The sequence below is a fragment of the Chaetodon auriga genome, chromosome 8 (assembly GCF_051107435.1).
Source record: "Chaetodon auriga isolate fChaAug3 chromosome 8, fChaAug3.hap1, whole genome shotgun sequence".
Taxonomy (NCBI): Eukaryota; Metazoa; Chordata; class Actinopteri; order Chaetodontiformes; family Chaetodontidae; genus Chaetodon; species Chaetodon auriga.
Genome location: NC_135081.1, coordinates 13,252,535 through 13,270,406, shown reverse-complemented (window position 1 = coordinate 13,270,406; position 17,872 = coordinate 13,252,535). Strand labels below are relative to the sequence as shown.

Here is a 17,872-nt window from a genome sequence, read left to right as displayed (position 1 = left end):
TTGGACGGGTTGCAGCGTGGCTCCGCCGTGACGTCAGCGCGGCGTGACGTACGTAGACGGAGGTAAACGGCTGGGAGAGGATCTCTATGGACACACACACACACACACACACACACACACACACACACACACACACACACACACACACAGCGGGAGACCTGTGTGTAGGAAACAGAGATGGACTTCCCTTTATGGATGGAAACATGTTTTAAAACTCAATAACTCACAGTTATCTTACCATTTAAAAAATCACAGTCCTCATCTTATTTAGATCAGCTTGACAAATTTTTGGTAAAGTCAAATAATTAGTAGATGAACTAAACCTTAAAAGCAGCTATTTACTTGCCTATTACTGTAGGTTGTAAGTAAACACATTGGGAATGCCCAGGTGTTGATTGATATAGGTTGTATGAAATAATGTCAGTCAACACTGCTCTGAAAATGATGGCGCTCTCATCTTGGTGACTAAACATACTACTTTACGGACACCTCTGTGATGGGGAAACCAAAACTAACAAGGTTATACCACATGTTACAACAGCTTCTCTAAATGAGATAATATAGGTTCCTGGGACACTGAAAAAACTAGTAGATGAGTACATTTGATAAAATACATAAAATACAGTATATAGTAGCTCAGGTAGAGCAAATCATGCCATTTCTACATGCACGTGGCAGCGTTTAATTTACTTTAATATATGAAATCCAGCAAATATTATGTCTTCCCATGCTGTTTGTGCTGTACTCATTTATACGTGAGATAAACCTGCGCTGCCACTTCAGCATCAGCTGATGAACTGAATTTTTAACTGGAAGCATGTCTCCCTCTGATGTCCAAGAATGGTTATGACAGGTTGACCTGACATGAAACTAAATTATTCAAAACAAGAAATCTTTCAATTTTTTTATTTGTACCAAAATGATTATCATTGAGGCAGCTCCTTCTCTCTTCAAGCACTTTTGGACATATAAATGTGCCAAATGTGCCTTAAATGGGTATTTTTTGGTGGTGCAGTGTCAGAAAAGCCAGATTTTATCCAAAAAAAAAAAAAAAGAAAGAAAAAAAGAAAAAGAAAAATTGCAGGAAGGCTGAACATTTTTTATAGGCATTAAATATAACACAGGAATATACAAGAGTCAAAAAAATGGAAGGATTTGAAAAAATACAGTTCTGTTAAGGCAGTGCTTTCCAACACGTTTGGCCTGTAACCCCTGAAAATGAAGCCAAATCTAATGGCGATCCCTTTTCCCCTGCTACATGTCTATCAGCTTTGACCAATTCAGCCAAAGATGTAACATAATCTAATCAACCTTTAAAAGAACAGTATTTTGTTGCAGCTGAAATTTCTGTTCCCCTGTGTGGTTTATCACCTCCAGACCTCTGTGATTTATTAGGCCTCTTGAGGGTACCCTGAAACCCAGGTTGGAAACCACTGCTGTAAGGCATGGGTTGTCAACATGTGTAATGTGTCGCAATATAATACTGACAGAGCTTTCCTTTGGTAGAAGGTTTTTACATGGTTTCATCGTGGCTCCACCTTTAACATTTAGAATGCTAATAAGTTTTCATGCAAACAGGAACAGGATAAAGTCAATAACTGCTTTAAAGTGAAAAGTTCCTGATGTATCACGACCCTTTAATTTTTGGGCAAATGTCAATTCCAGACACTCACGGTAACAAAGTGAGACAAACTATCAGAACCAAACCATATCAAACCAAACTGGCAACACATTTTTTAAGACGGAGGGAAAATGGGCGATGCCGCTCTGCAACTGCTCCGTCAGAATTGCCTGAAAATTAGCTTTTACTTTAATCAGTTGTGTTAACAGATTCCAGATTATCACTTACATACTGATGACAGAGGAAATAACTTCTTAAACCTTAACAATAAACTTTACACATTAATTTGGTTCCCATTTATTAAAATTAATAGGATTTAGTCCTTTTAACAGACGTTTTTCATCTATGAAGTGAAAGGGAAACTACATCTGCATATAGGTGGCATGTACCCTGTGATGGCAGGGCAATACTCTGTGTCCACATGTTTTATCCACATATATGAAGATATCCAACCAAGTATCTGGAATAACTCCAACATAGTACGACAAGTACGACGATGGGGACACAGAAGCACACATGGAGTCTCCTGATATTTGGATGCAGCCTTAAAGTCGGGGGAATAAAACAATGAGGAAGATCAAGAAACAAAATGGTCTCCAGGCTTTGTGGAGAATTCAGGAGGTCCAGGGTGCTACAATAATCGCAGTCTGTAGGAGGTCTGTGGCATTTTACAGAGCGGAGGTAGAACATCATCTGACTCCCGCCTTCATGTCTGATGTTTTCTGATTTCGCTTCCAAACTGGAGGGATCTGTGTCACAAAGAAAAGAATGACAGCCAGGGTGTGATTTTAACCAGTCTTTTACCTGGACTACTTAAATAAAATGATGTACAGTGATCAATATTGGCAATTTTGGGTCAGGAGTGGTCTTCATACACGCACAAGCAGAGAGGGAAGACTTGTATGTCACTAGATGAGGTGCAATAGTAAAGAAATACACATATATTATATAAACCATCTCTGGAAAAGCAAAAAAACTGGTGAGAGGCCAATCTATGTGTGCGCGCACATGTGTGTATATACATAAATGTTTGTATTACTAGTGGGGGTATTGAAGGCTCTAGATGTCGTCCCAGAAAGGACAGCAGTCGTCTCCATATCAGCCCACTGCCCAAGAACATGAAGCCTGTTACCAGCCAGAAAATACGAGGGTCCTGGTGATAAACAAGTGAACACATGAATATACGTGAGTATAAACATACTAAAGGTACAACATGCACATAACGAAACTTATTTCAAAAATAAAACAAACGACTTTTTTGGAGGCGGTCTCACCTCTTCGAAGGACGACGTCAAATTCATCCCAAAGGCCACTCCAATCAGACCAAATAAGGTGAGGGAGAAGGAACCCATCGTCAGCTGCAGGTTCAGGCGCATCATCACGTTACGATGGCTGGAATGAAACAGACAGCACATGCAGCTTTCAAGAGGACAAACAATACGTCTTTCATGGGTCATGGTTTTACAAAAACTTTTAGAAACAGACATTTTGAACAGTCAAAATTATAATCTGACAAACACACACATACTGAAGGTATACATGCAGTGTGCCCTGTGTGTGTGTGTACCTGTCCAGATTGATAAAGACGACGCTCTCTGAGTCGTCAATCAGCCCTTTCAGCTCTCTCGCCTTGTTCGCCAGCTCCTCAGCCTGTATGGAGCAATTCACATTCACATGAACACTTACCATCACTGGGTCAGTGGAAAATGTCAATGTAAAGTTACATTTATTCAATGTCGAGTATTCATTACTCATCAGGAGTCAATCATTTTAATTATTTCACATTAATGAGGAAAAGTGGAGCATTTTATACCTGTTAGTTAATTAGATAAGTAGTACTACCTGCATAAAGTAATTCTCCAGTAACAGTTCCATCTCCTCAGCGTGATCAATACCCAAACTGCTCTCCTCACTACAAACACAGACAGACAGACATATAGTATGGAACTGATCTATATCTTTTAATGTAAAACTTTTAACACCTTGTAACAACAACATCAACAACAACAACAACAACAACAACAACAATAATAATAATAAAAGTTGTAATTGTCACAAAGGATCAATCCTGCTTGGGAGGACTTCACACCGCAGAGTGTGATGAATAACAGAACCTGAGCCCTAATCCCAACCAGTCCACTGAGGACATGGTACAGACAAACACTTCGACACATTGGGGATGGATCCAGTCTTCTCATCTTTTACTGCAGCCACTGACTGAGAGCTTTAAAGAAGCTTTTAAGACAACTGTGTTTAGCATTCATGTATGTGTATGTGTATGTGTATGTGTATGTGAGTGTGCATGTGACATACAAAACTCTTGGATCTGTCCACTTGGTCAGACAAAGTTCTTCAATGATCTCGTCCTCATCCAAAATCTTGAGCAAGGAATCCTTAAAAACTTTAATGTCCGTCTCCAACTCTGACAGGCTGTTGGAGGCACAAAAGAGGGAAACTGAGAGACAAGACGTGATAATTGAAGCTTTATACACCTAAACATAGAGATGAGGAACCAGAGATGCAGACCCAGTTCTTCAGAACCATAATACAGCAAAGCACTGCAATGCTGATGCTATCTTTTCCTATTTATAAGAGCTTTTACAAGTAATGTCAGTGTATATGGTTGTGTACTTTACCTCTTGCTGTTCTGCAGCAGTATATGTAGTTTACTTCTATCAGCAGAGAGGATTTTGGGATCTACAAGGGATTCCAATGTGTCCAGTATTACAGGTTCGACATCATTCAGCCGAGCATGTAGATTGTTTACCTATTGACACGGACATGTTAAGACATGAAGACACATACTTCACCTTGTTTCAGAACAGAGGCAGGTTAGACTCTTAAATAGACAGTGTCTCTCTAATCTGTCTCACCCTGTGCTGCAGTATGGCCTCTAGTGCTCTGAACTCAAAGGGCAGAGAGTGGGTCTGTGCTGCCAGCTGAGAGGCCAGGTCCAGAACCAACCAACGCTCCAATCCAAGACCACGAAAATCCAAAACCATCAGGGACTGCGGGGTCACGATGGCTTTCAAAGACTGTGGAGAAACAGAGGGACAGAGGAGTGGGGAGGTTAGCTGCTTTAGAAAGCACTGAAACGTGCACTCTGCCGCCCCCTATTGGATTCATATATTTAACATCTTCATTCAACGGTCCATGCAAGGTTTTGTGTACAAAGAGTTACGTGTGGATGACTGGAGTCCTGACAGTCGACTTTGATCTGTCAATATTTGCAGGGAGAGCTGACCAATGTAAAACTCTTGTTTTGAAATCAAGTGAGCTTAAGTAAACTTGTTTGTTCAATAACCAAAACAGCAACACCGATCTGGTCAGTGATCCTTTTCCTGCATTCTAGGTCGCACGTCCAGCCAATCTTTGACTGAAGCTTGTCAGCGTGTCAGTGTTCACAGGCAAATACTCCCCAAGACGCAGCTGCAGCACAGAAAGCTTCCAATACTTCAGGTAATGTACCGCCACTGTGCACAACATCAACTACAGAACCAGAGAAACATGAGGCATGCTGTTAGAAAGAGCAAAGTGTGGGAATAAGAGCAGGAACAGGCAACAGGTATATCAGGGTACTTGTTATTAATCGCAGCCCTGCTGAGGTGTTTGTTTGTTTGTCTCTCTGGCACTCAAGAAAGGTTTTGTTTTTCCAATTTAGACAGGAGTATAGTTTCTATGGCTTCTATCTTTGTCAGGAAAGACATATGATATGTATTCTGAGAGTTTACATCAAAGGTTAGTAAGTTCCTAAAGAACAAAAGATGCAAAATCTCACCTAAAAAATCTCATACTGCTTAAAAATGTAATGAAAGTGTGAGTCAGAAGGGACAGGAAGAGAAACAAAGACAAAAACACAAAAAAAGATTCATTTTAGGGAGTAAACTTACTTTTTTTCTTTTTTAACTTAAATCCTATATTTTATCAAAATTGGTAATTGGTGACTAAATCACCATTTTCAAGAAGATCATTTGAGAGCTTTTCTCTAACTGCAGGATGGCTGTGAAGCTGCTCTGCCTCTGTCTGCTGCTGGGGCTGTTGTGTCCCAGCTGGGCCGAACAGCAAACATGCCTCACATCTGCCTCCAACTGTGACGAGTGCATCCAGTCTGGCCCCCAGTGTGCCTGGTGCACCGCCCCCCACTCTCACATCCGCTGTCATACCTTGAAGGGGCTGCAGCAGGCAGGCTGTCCTAAAGATTACGTGTATAACCCTCAGGGCGGGGTGCAGGTTGTCAAGAATGACAGCAGGTCAGTGTCCTGGTTTAAAGATCCGCTATCAAATTCTTCACATATGGCGAGCCTGTCAGATAAAACACACCTCATATCTTAAAAATCACTATCAGGAAGTGCAACACAGCCATGCATCAAATAACACCAACCTGACACTGCTGCTAGTTTACAGTGTCATTATTTGTTCAAGACCACTGTGACTTCTAAGGTATTGATCTTCTTGCTGGCAACTCCTCGACTTCTGCAACAGCGAGCCAGAGAATGCAAAGGCAATGTTCCTCCAGCCGCAGGAGTTCACGCTCCGTCTGAGGCCGGGTGTGAGCCAGTCCTTCCTTCTCACGATCACCATGCCTACAGACCACCAGCCTAACACAGAGCTGACTATGGACACCGGCCCTGTGCCAGCCGGAGTCAATATCACAATCAGTAGCATCACGGATGGAAACCCCCTGCTCGTACAGGTCAGTAACATTAAGACGGATGTATTGTACAGGACATTGGGGAATAAAAGTTATTACAATAATAAACTCCTTTATCTAGGTGAATGTTGAGGCTGCCCGGTGTCCCAGTGAGAGTGACGACTCGAGCCAGATGCAGAACAGGACTGGGCCCTGGTCTGTCCACATCACACCCAGAGGCTTTTCACTGAGTGTGAAGTTGGAGCTAACGCTGGCATGTGAGCACATCTTCACAACCATAGTACAGCAAACACACGATCAAAGGCTGAGTAGCTGAAAATTGGACAATGAGATTAAAAAAAGTCCCATGAAGACGAAGAGACTTAAATAGTCTGACTAATTAAAAAGTAAACATTTGTCTCTATAATGTGATAAATAAAATTAAATTTGTTTCCCCAGGTCAGTGTGACTGCATGACAGACCGTGAGGAAAACAGCCTTAGCTGCAGTGGCCACGGGGCTCTGGTGTGTGGCCAGTGTGAATGCTACCAGCCTTACGTTGGACAACAGTGCCAGAGGGAGGCAGATTCATTGTTTTCACCAAATGCAGATGCCTGTCGTTCAGGCCCGAATGCGCCTGTGTGCAGCGGTAGAGGGAAGTGCGTGGAGGACTCCTGTGAGTGTGACAAACGAGAAAATCCAAACGAGAAGTACAGCGGACAATTCTGCCAGTGCAGCAACTTTGACTGTCCGCGCCACAGCAACAGGTACAGTATGTGAGGACTAAGAGGCACTTTCTGCTCAAGAACACCGTCTATGCTTTGAATTCTACTTCATTACAGAACTAGATTTAAAAGTTTTATCCAACAGTATATGCGGAGGCCATGGGAGGTGCGAGTGTGGAGTCTGCGTCTGTGATCCGGACTGGACCGATGAAGACTGCAGCTGCTCCACGGACACTGCTTCATGTATGGCAAAAAATGGGCAGGTGTGTGACGGCAGAGGGAGTTGCATGTGTGGAACATGTGTATGTGACACAAAATACACAGGCCCAACCTGTGAGATCTGCCCTACTTGTCCGGGCACATGTGGGCAGCACGTGGAGTGTGTGGAGTGTCGGGTATTTGGGACGGGAGGGAAGAAGGACAGGTGAGTCCACAGAAGCTTTTCTTTCAAAATATACGTTTGTTTTGATTTTTTTATTTCCAGTGGGAATATTACATACTCTGAAGTGACCCATGTTCTCTCACTCATCATCAGGTGTGACCAAGAGTGTGGCTACCTCACTGTGACGATGGTGGAGACCGCAGCTGATTTGCCAGGAGAACCAGGAGAAACTGATGTTTTCTGCAAAATGCGGACCTACGATAACATTTGCTGGTTATACTATACCTTCTCTGGCACGCCCTCTAGAGGCCAATCGATTGTGGTGCGTCATAAAAAATGTCCTGACTACTACGTCCAGCTGTTTCCCTGACTTTCATGTCACTAATGCTCCCAATCTGCTTCATGCATTGAGTTTTAGTCCACTAGATATTCACTTATAATGCTTTCTTAAACCCCTGCAGGGCCTTTATAAGTCTACAGGTCATTATTTTATCTTATTGTCTTAAGTCATCCTCTTGGTGGCATGTCTCATTCACCAACAGGCTGAATATCTCTGATAAAAAAAGGAGCTGTATGAATGAATGAATGCTGCAACACATGGAGAGGCTTTCTGAGTGTTATGCAGAACTATTAGGTGGCCATGAAGGACAAGCTGGTATTATTATTAATGGTTTGGTTTAGACTTATGGTCACAAAATTTTTCCAAATCAACAGTCAGATCAAAGATGAGGCAGATTTGATTGACAACAGACATTTCTCAGCCACCACAAAGTGTCCTCATAAGAGAGAAAGAGAGAGCATACCTCCATTCGTATGATAATGCAGTTGTTTCTAGCAGTGAGGCTGGTGCTGTGCTGAAAGCGAAGGTCTCGGGCCTGAAGACTGAGCTCCTGGCACAGCTCGGTTTTCTTCTTTTCTGTGAGGGAAAAATAATCACACCGGTAAGAGGAGCAGAGGACATCATAGACACCATCCTATTTCACAGACTTTTGACCTCATGTGTAACAGGACACCAAAAGCTTTTTCCAACACTTACCAAATGATGTCACATTTCCTTCTTGGTCAAACTTCATCTGTGAAAGAAAAAAAACAAGAAACCGTTATCCTGCCTCTAGCAATCACTCAAACTAACAACACTTTTATTGTATTTTATTGTCTTTTAATGTGTTTCAATTGCAGATTGGTAGATGTTTGATAAGACGTGGGAAATCTTGGTTAAATCTATCTGATCGGTTTCTCCAAAAGCATCTTGCCACTACATACATTTGACTTGGATTTCATAGTAGCCACTGAAATGCTTTTGGCTGACCTCGGTGCTTCTCTTACCACTACAAAAGCTGGAGGCACACTGGAAACTGTGGCGTCTGTCCCTCTGCCGCGGGTAAAGCACACTGTTCAAAGAAAAGACCAAGTTAAAGCACATGTAAAGGAAAATATCTCACTCATAAAGCCGGGCAATTCCAACTATCGAGTTTAAAGCTTTTCCTTCTTTTGACTGCAGCAATAAAGAGCATTCACATATGCCAGTACATCTGTATCTGTGATATACTGTGCTTTATAATCGTTGGTAAAACAACAGTGTTGTTTAAGTGGCTTGATGCCCATCCTTATAGATCACCATGATGTTAGAAGGCGAATCAGCTTCATATTTGTGGATTTTCAGTGACACTACGTTTAGCAGAAGCATACACGATAACAAATAACAAATGTTCACAAGTGCCTGATAACCTGCTACAGTTAGAAACAACTTATCTACAGTTAAGTGAGTAATACTGGATTTTTGATACCAAGACTGATATCAGTATTTGATAACACACTGGCATCTGTCTACAGCTAATTCTCAGTACTTATCCTCAAGAACTATATGCCAGTACCAGTATATCTGTGATCAGCTAACATCTCTTGATAACATTGGCCAGGATCAACTACTGTTCAGTTATCAACAAATAAAAGACTGTTAAAAGTGAACAATGTAAAAACGGCATACATAAAAATAAATGAATAAATAAATCTGCACTCTGGTGTAAAATAGGATTCTTTTCAAAGCAGCTGTTGTCAGGATGCACGCTGACTGTCTCTCAGTCTTACCAGGCCACGTCGCAGCCCCTTGCAGCAGGTTCTCCTTTCTCTCTGCAGCAGGCTGAGATCTTATGTGCTGACATCTGGACACAGGCAGTGTTTGACTGCAGAGTGCTTGTGAGCCGACATCACTGTAGCTCCTGCTGCACAGTCCCGGTTTTCTATTCACAAGCGGCACAGTGTACTTCAGTGGGTAGAGCGCTGTGCGAGCAGTGCAAATGATGAGGGTTCGAGTCCCACCCACTCTCGAGGAAAAAGGGCTAACCGAAGTGAGAAGGCGCGTCGAAGGAAAGCTTCCACTACCTGGCGGATACATCCTAGTGCAGCTCATACAGCCAGTCAGCAGCACTCTGTGTAGTTTCATCCCTACACGACCACAACACACAGCCCTCACACAGACCGCCATACTGAGTTTAAAGGGCTGACATCCACCACTGCTGCAGACAGGAGTTCATAAAACATACAAGAGCTGAGAGTGGTGGTGGAGAAAAGGAAGGCAAGCTTTAGCCTCCATTTGAGCAGAAAGAAGGGAGTATAGGAGTGGCATAAAAAGGTGAAAATGCGTAGAATCCTTCAGTCCTTCAGTGGTCCCTGGATGCCCTCACGTTTGGTCACTTTGTTTGCTAGAGCAGGCAGTCCAGATCCGCAGGTACGACATGAATAACAACACATAAATAACATTTAGAGTATGAGTACATATTGGTTAACGTAGCCCACCGTAATGCTCGTCATGTGTCGCCTTAGCTCGGCTACCTACTAACTTTCTTCACAATGTTTACAAGAGTGCTGTGTAGCTCTGCATGTTATGCTAGTTATGTTAGCCGCTAGTTATCAGGGACTGCGTGTGCTCTCAGTAATTATCCATTAAAAATTCGTCGTGACAGTAAACGAGAACACAAGTAACACAAATCAGTTACCTGCCGCTAGCTACACTCTCCTGAATCAACACATTAGTCTGCGTTTTAGTCCGAAAACAGGTTGCTAAGGTTCGGGTTAGCACAATGGAAGAAACTAGCAAACAGGAGGACAGAGGCAAGTGCGCCGCTCCTGACCATAATGCACCGCGGTGAGAAGGACGGACCGTCAAAGATCGTCTCTAGTACAGATAATCGCTCTGACTGCAAAAGTTGACGAACATTTTCAGCACAGATGAGGCCGTGACCAGGACTTAAAAAATGCGGAGGTATGAACCCCAGGTGTCAAATGGAAGCCAATATCCGCCATTACAAGAAAAAGCTAAGAATAAAGAAGTACTCATGCGAAGTCAAAATGACGAGATAGCACGTCAAGTTTCTGAAGCCATTCACAAAAGTTCGACTCAATAACTTCCAATAATCAGTTACTTAATTATTAGATTGTGGGTCAAATTTCTGAGCTTGTCGCAGGGCTGCAACTAATGGTCATTAGTTATTATAACAAATTCCCACCATGATTATTCTGAATTGAAATTTCTTAGAATATTATTATTATTACTTCATATTTCCTGTTTTTTTTTTGTTTTTTTTTTGTTTTTAGCAGGCTAGTGCGCTATTATATGCATTCTTATTAGGGGCTTTTGTGACACCCGACGTAAACTCCGAAAAGATGTGTATTTAAGGGCTCTCTGGCCTCGCGAGATGTGGACACTGGCTCGGGACACACGGTGCTGGAGCGGCCGCTGAGCTGCTGTCAGCATCAGAATCTCTCCGCTGGATGCAGATAACCGGAAGGATGCTGTGGCGCGGAGGAAGCGTGGGGATTTTATTGTGTTGACGCTGCATCCGATCATCAACAGTTCCGTCTTCATATCAGAACACGTCCATTTTTGCGTGTGTGTATTTAGTCGTTGTTGATCTTGTGTTTAAATAGCTGCCATGTTCCCATCGTGTTACTCCAAGCCTGCTGACAGCGGCGCTAAAAGGAGCTCCATCGCTAAGCTGCTGCTCGGGGTCTTCGTGGTTTATATGCTCCACACCGTGTGGTTGCTGTACGGCTTCCTCAACACTAAACCCTGCGATGGAGGTACCGGAGAGCACTGCATCGCCTCCTACCTGACATCAAGACCCAGACTACAGGTTAGCACGGGCCGCTGTTTCTTCTTCCTCACTGCGAACAGACAAATCAGGGATACCAGACCTCCGTGTGTGTGTGTGTGTGTGTGTGTGTGTGTGTGTGTGTGTGTGTGATCCAGCTCAAGACTCTCCTGCACGGGCCTGATTATTAACAGACTGCCCTGCTGTTCATCATGTTATCAGCCAGTGCTGCTCAGCACATCGTGATGTCTGCAAGGCAGTTAGTGAAGAAAAATAAGTCATTTTGGTTTTAGCCTTTAGCTTTTTCAAGATATTTTGTGGTCATTTTCTTCAATGTAAAAGTAATGTGTTTGTAAAACACATATTAATAATTGAATTGAATAGCTGAAGTGTTTGAGGTCAGTTCAGTCAGCCAAAGAAACATAACGTGTGCATTTTGTGTACATGTAGTCAGGTTTTCTGTTTCTTTCCGTTTCTTCTCAAATGTCATTCCTACAGCTGCATCTAATTTTGCACCTGAACTCGAAGGTGTCCTAGAAAGACTGCTTTGAATCTCCTCTTCTCCTTTGTTTTATCCAGCTGAGTGTGTTCACCTGCCTCGTGCCAGACAACAGTCAACTGAACCTCGCTGTGAAAATAGACCCATTTGACCCACACTCTATATTTGAGAGGTGGGTTTTACATGTTAATACGTCTGTTCAGTGTGCAAATTTCAATAAGGCAAGACTTCGTCCTCACCACCATGAAAGGAGTGGATATTTCTTACATTGTAGATATGTAGATTTAAATAAATGCAATAACACAAACAGCATAAGAATTATTTATTAAGAGCTAAAACACAAAGTGGTCCATGAGACTGGCTGTCTTCACTTACTGTCTCTCTCTCTCTCTATAGGCAGGTGAATGTGTCTCTGCCACAGGAGACCCGGGCCAATGGCACACTGTATGCAGTCGTGTATGTTCACAAAGCCGGTGTTTCACCTCTGGAGGACAGCAGGGAAGTCCACTACGCAGCTCAGCTCACCACTTACCTCACTCCCACACACACCGAGGGCCAGAGAGACATGCTCAAGGTAAAATGTTATTCACTATCTGTCATAGTGCGATCACATTTCAGCCACCGTGTCACCTTTAATGCACATTTAGACATGTGACCCTGCAGCAACTAAGTGCTTTTTGTGGCTCCAGCAGAGGCAGAGTCCCAGATCGGACAATCCTGTATCCCACTGGAGACCCCACCTGTCAATCACTATGATGTCAGAGGACTTCACCTTCAACAAGGCGGGGCTTCCTAGCGACGTGCGGCGCTACATGAGAGTGTAAGTGACAGGAAGATTTGGAGGTCAAAGCTAAGTGAGCAGTCGCAGTGCTGCTGACTTCTGCTTTACTGCTGCGTCTCATCAGTGCTTGAGTGGCTGCAGTTTGTGAGGAAATCTAATGGAATCTTGTTTATTCAACATGGGGAATCTGCCCTGAGCCAACATGGTTGTGTTTAAATGAGTCTTTCTCCCCGTCTCTCCTTGTAGCTCTCAGGACGGCCGACAGATGATCTACCTCCCTCTGCTGCTGGTTAACGAGCTCAGCTTCAGAGTCAGAGACCTCGTGGTAGGATGACTTTACACTCAGTGTCTGATAAACTCTGGAATTTCAATGGAATGACCTTGTACCCATGTATCCTTACACACACAGGAGATCAGCAGCAGCACTGCCCACCTCCCTCTGACTGTGTCCTATGAGGGCATCTCTTTAAGGGGGTTCAGGTTCTGGGTGCATCTACAGGACGTGGTTTACTCCCTGCGACAGTTTGGTGAGATAATAAGATATTAGATAGAAAAGATATGTAATGATTTGGAGAGTCAGGATTTTAAAAGGAGGGTGTGATCTCCAGTCTGAAACATTTTGGTGTATTAAGAAGTCTGTTCAATTGCTCTGAGGACACATTTCAGCCTTTCGCTCTTCATGCCACATAGTCAGGAGAGCTAAACTAAATCCTTTGATACTGCGTCTTTGTGTTTATCTAGGCTTCACAGAGGAGAACATAGATGAGATAAAAGAAACTTTGGTGGGCTCCAACCTCTACCTGCTAGTGTTGACTGCACTCATCACAGCTCTACAGGTAAGATTTTACATCACCACGAAAAACACCACACCGTGCACATTAGAGTCCACCTCATAAAATGATATGGTTTTCTCCTCTACATGTGTGGTTTTCTGCAGCTCATCTGTGAATTCTTGGCTCTTAAAAATGACATCAGTTCATGGATAAAAAAGAAGAGCATGGTGGGAATGTCCAGGAAGTCTGGTGAGAAAATCAGCAAATTATGCAAGTTTGACTTGACTAGTTTGCAATACTAAAGGCGTTCTTGCACAGGACTTAGCAGCAAATATGAGCAAGATTAAATTAAAGCTTTGCTGTAAATGATCTGCCACAGTTCGGCAGTGCGTGGAAAATGGCTCAAGTTCAGGCCTAACTGTCTCCCCCCTCTCTGTTTGTAGTTCTCTGGCGTTGTCTCAGCACTTTGCTGATTTTCCTCCACCTGCTGGAGGAGACCAGTCTACTAGTGCTGCTTCCTGTTGGACTGGGAGCATGTGTAGAGGTATTTGGTATAACAATAACAGAAAGTGTCAAATAAAAAAAAAAAAAAAAACTGAAGCAAAGCTAATCTGTCATCCCGGCAGGTGTGGAAGGTGTTTAAAGTGTTTAATATCCAGTGGCTGTGGAAAAGCTCCAAAGTTCATGTGAGTATGGTGCCATTCAGCCGTCCGCTCACAGTAGGTTTTACAAGCGTAGAGTGATTTCATTTGATTATATAGAAAAATTGAACACTTTATATGAAGGTATACATATTCACCATTATCTGGTTACTCCTTAGCATGTATATTAGTAGCATTTTGGCTCTTTATTAGTCATTATGAAGCACTTATGACTTACTTACTTTACCATCTAAAATATGGCGCAGCCCTGATGCAGATAATCAGTGTGTTTGTTTCTAACCTGAGACCTCCTCCACTACTGTGTAGGTCAATAAGCTGGATGAAGAGGAAAGAAGGACAGTGGAGTATGACACACAGGTATCAGTATGTTTCTGTGTTCTTCTGCTGTTGTTAGAGCTCTGATTTTATATGTTTTAAACGTTTTGTCTCTGGTTTTCTCTCCAGGCGTCCAGATACTTGTCCTACTTGGTCTATCCTCTGTGCATCAGTGGAGCTATTTTCTCACTGGCCTACTTACGTCAAAAGAGGTGAGCTCATCGTCGTCTTCAATCTTCTAGTTTAAATGTCGTCTTGGGACTGTGATGCCAAATGTCCCACACTCGTTTGTGTGGTCTATACTTCAATACAAACTCTTTCCTGGTTACATCGGTTCCTCTCCACCTGCCGTACTGAGGCGTTTCAAATCAGACCTGAATGTTTCTTGAATAAAAGTAAGATGTTTAAAGTAAGATGGTTTTAAGATATGTTCTAATATAATTGTTATAATCTACACAGTCTGCTGCTACGCATATTTTAAAAAGCTGTATACACATGTTTGATTATTGCGTTAACATGAACTTGTATTTAATGTTTATGACAGTTACTATTCCTGGTTGATCAACAGCCTGGTGACTGGTGAGTCGACCCAGCATCCACTTGAGTTCATTTAAGTTTTTTAGTGAATTCTTGTCAGTTTTTCTTTTGACAGTAACCTGATGTCTTTACTTTTACATTGACACTGTCCTCCCCTCAGGAGTGTATGCCTTTGGCTTCCTGTCTATGGCCCCACAGCTCTTCATCAACCACAAGGTCTGTCCTGCACCCAATGCAAAATAGTTCACATATTGTGATTATTCCTGTGTGAAGTGTCCTCTGCTGACCTGGACTCTTTCTGTTCTGCACTCGTCTGTTGGGATCAGTTGAGGTCTGTGGGCCACCTGCAGGGGACAGTGTTGATGTACAGAGTGAGTGTGACTGTATTTCTCTGGCTCATTCACAAACATTAACAGTGACTTTGTGCAGCTATGAGCAGATTACCTTTGTGTTTCACCTGTTTCTCATAACTTTGCATTAAATTGCTTCCACTTTGACTGTTCGTCCTCCTTTGTTTTACAGTAGTTTACTGTTATCAGATAACAGCTGGAAAACTGTTTTAATTCAACTTGAGTCCCTGCTCGATGACTTCATTTTTCTCTCCTTCCTCTCCTCTGCACACCAGGGAGTGAACACGCTGATCTCAGATTTGTGCTCCTGTGCCTCCTTTTTCTCCTCTTCTGTGTCCTTCTCCTCTTCTCATCAACTTTCCTGCTTCAGAGATGAGCTGCTCTTCTTCCTCTACCTCTACCAGCGAAGGTAGGACCTACACATTTACACAGAACACATCAACACTGTGTGACTCCAGTGCCCCCCAGTGGTTGACTTTATGTTATCACTCTGACAAGATAATATGTGCCATTTCTTTCACTTTCACATCTTCAAATAAACTGTATACAAAGTTTGGGAAGCATGACAACTTTAAACTGTTTGTTGCCGGTTTTTAGTAAATCTTCCATTCACCATCCATCTGGATGACTTGTCTGGACCTTTGTGTGCTTATAGTTGCTGAAATAACAACAATAATATCCCGTTTCCATCTTATATCTCTACCAGGCGTTACGCCCCCAAGGCCAGAAGGCGAGAGTCTGGGAGCCACAGCAAGAAACTAAAGACTCAATGAGGAGAGGACAAATTCTTCTCTTTGCTTTTTTCAGAAAACAAATCCACAAACACACAAAAACTCACCTTTGAAAATCAAACAGAGATTGTTCTGAAGTGAAGATGTGATACGGAGGCTCAGGCAGGACGCCCGGCCGCGTGTTCCACAGCAGCTTCAGACTGGTCCGAGATGAGCTGCTGCGCTGGCTTTCGCTCGGCGTCAGCGAAGCTTCCCCTTCACAGCGACAGCGATTGAACTCATTCATCTGCAGACACTGTCTGCTGCACATGCCGGGTTACCCTTTAAGAAGAATATTGACAGCATTATGTCACCAGTCCTAACGTGCATTTGCTTGATTCTGCTCTTTATGCACACATGAGGGGGTTACGTATGCAGACCTGGGCTACAAGCTTGAATCACGAGTCTCCCTTTAAAATTTGCAATATTTTCTTGTACAGATTTATACACATACAGTATTAATCTGTACTTTATGCTCATTCTAGCATTTTACTGAAGCTGGGGCTGCTCCTAATCGAGGCATAAAATACCCGATGAAAGTTTTGAACAAAAGCATTTCACCGTAGCTATGTGAAGCTTAAAGAAACCAAAATATTGAAACCCATGAAAACATCACTTTTATGGTGGCAGCATCATATTTAATGACAGTTATTTTGCACATTTACCCCAACTCAGCACAACATACTTGATGATGAATTTAAAATAATGTTCTGTGCTTTGAATGTTGTAATGACGGGACAGGTGGCTCTGCAGGGTTGCAGATAAGCAGCATGGCCCCAGACAGCAATGAGAGCGGTGACAAAAAGCACTTTTCACTCTTCATTCAGTTTGATCTACCTGATGTGTGGATCTGGTGTTACCCTTGTATGTCTAAAATGCCATTATATAAGGTCTTTTTTTGTATCTTGTCATCCTTAATGTTCCCTCTTGTGTGCTACATACAGTTATCGCCACTGTAACATACAACTATATCAAAAAGACTGACTTTGCAATGTTAACACATAAAAAGAGTCTGCATTACCAGCAGGCTGACCACTTACTGCAGATATCCTGATGGCATGTGTCTGTGGAATCCCTGCAATGCATTTTGACTTACAACATACAGCAGAGCCGCTTCATTGAACTTTGAATCTGTTCTCTTCTGCTCAGAGCACAAACGCATCACGTAGTACGAGACACATTTATCTACAGAAGGCATGAACTCACTGTCTGGATCAGATTTTATCAAGCAGTTTATGGGGATGGTTTTACACTGATCTCTGCGCTAATTTCTGTTTCCTTGCTTGCGCTGGAGAATAATTTACAAACTATACGTCTGTTCTTTCTCATTTTAGTTTTCGGTTTCAGTGTTTTGGCAATGCATCCTGCTTGTTACATTTTTTTTGGAATCTGGAATAAAGGTTTAAGCATATTCGAATAAACCAGCTACTGTGATGTGGACGTGTGTGTCTATCAACAGTTGCAATCAAGGCGGCAGACCAGTAATTATGACAACAGCTCGACTGGTTTCTGTTAAGGGAGTTTCGTACTCTGCTCACACGCCTTGTGCATGTGTGCGTTTGTTTGTGTTGTCTTAATGCTTGAAGAGTGAATAAATATCTTCCTGCTCCAGTAAGGTTCAGGTTGGACCAGGTCAGGAGATAAAGCTTAATTAACAGGGAATCCTAAATGTTTGTGCATGTGTGCTCCAGTGGGTGTGTACAGGGTGTGTGTGCTGGTGCATTCCTCTGTTAACAC

General features: G+C 42.7%; 2 protein-coding genes across 3 annotated transcripts; one reads left to right on the top strand and one right to left on the bottom strand.

Annotated features, from left to right (window-relative positions):
• Positions 1–889: 889 nt before the first annotated feature.
• mrs2 (magnesium transporter MRS2) lies at positions 890–10,476 on the bottom strand. The gene is made up of 13 exons (XM_076737437.1): positions 10,354–10,476; positions 9,446–10,059; positions 8,684–8,748; positions 8,394–8,430; positions 8,161–8,273; positions 4,495–4,656; positions 4,258–4,388; positions 3,935–4,051; positions 3,464–3,533; positions 3,189–3,271; positions 2,896–3,013; positions 2,661–2,774; positions 890–2,370 (listed from the first exon to the last, which is right to left on the bottom strand). Exons 2-13 carry the CDS (start codon positions 9,840–9,842, stop codon positions 2,311–2,313), a joined length of 1,467 nt encoding a protein of 488 aa, XP_076593552.1. The 5' UTR covers positions 9,843–10,059; positions 10,354–10,476; the 3' UTR covers positions 890–2,310.
• A 578-nt stretch (positions 10,477–11,054) lies between these two features.
• LOC143325084 (lipid scramblase CLPTM1L-like) lies at positions 11,055–17,569 on the top strand. 2 transcript variants are annotated; one of them, XM_076737974.1, is made up of 17 exons: positions 11,055–11,490; positions 12,028–12,119; positions 12,344–12,521; positions 12,637–12,767; positions 12,975–13,053; positions 13,138–13,255; positions 13,470–13,564; positions 13,666–13,750; positions 13,945–14,045; positions 14,128–14,187; positions 14,470–14,520; positions 14,608–14,690; positions 15,023–15,057; positions 15,176–15,231; positions 15,342–15,386; positions 15,641–15,774; positions 16,072–17,569. In XM_076737974.1, the coding sequence occupies exons 1-17, from the start codon at positions 11,290–11,292 to the stop codon at positions 16,136–16,138; spliced, it is 1,611 nt and encodes a 536-aa protein (XP_076594089.1). In that variant the 5' UTR covers positions 11,055–11,289; the 3' UTR covers positions 16,139–17,569. The 2 variants fall into 2 exon arrangements, with proteins under 2 accessions (XP_076594089.1, XP_076594090.1); XM_076737975.1 differs by having other exon boundaries at positions 11,057–11,490; positions 12,640–12,767.
• The last annotated feature ends 303 nt before the right edge of the window (positions 17,570–17,872 follow it).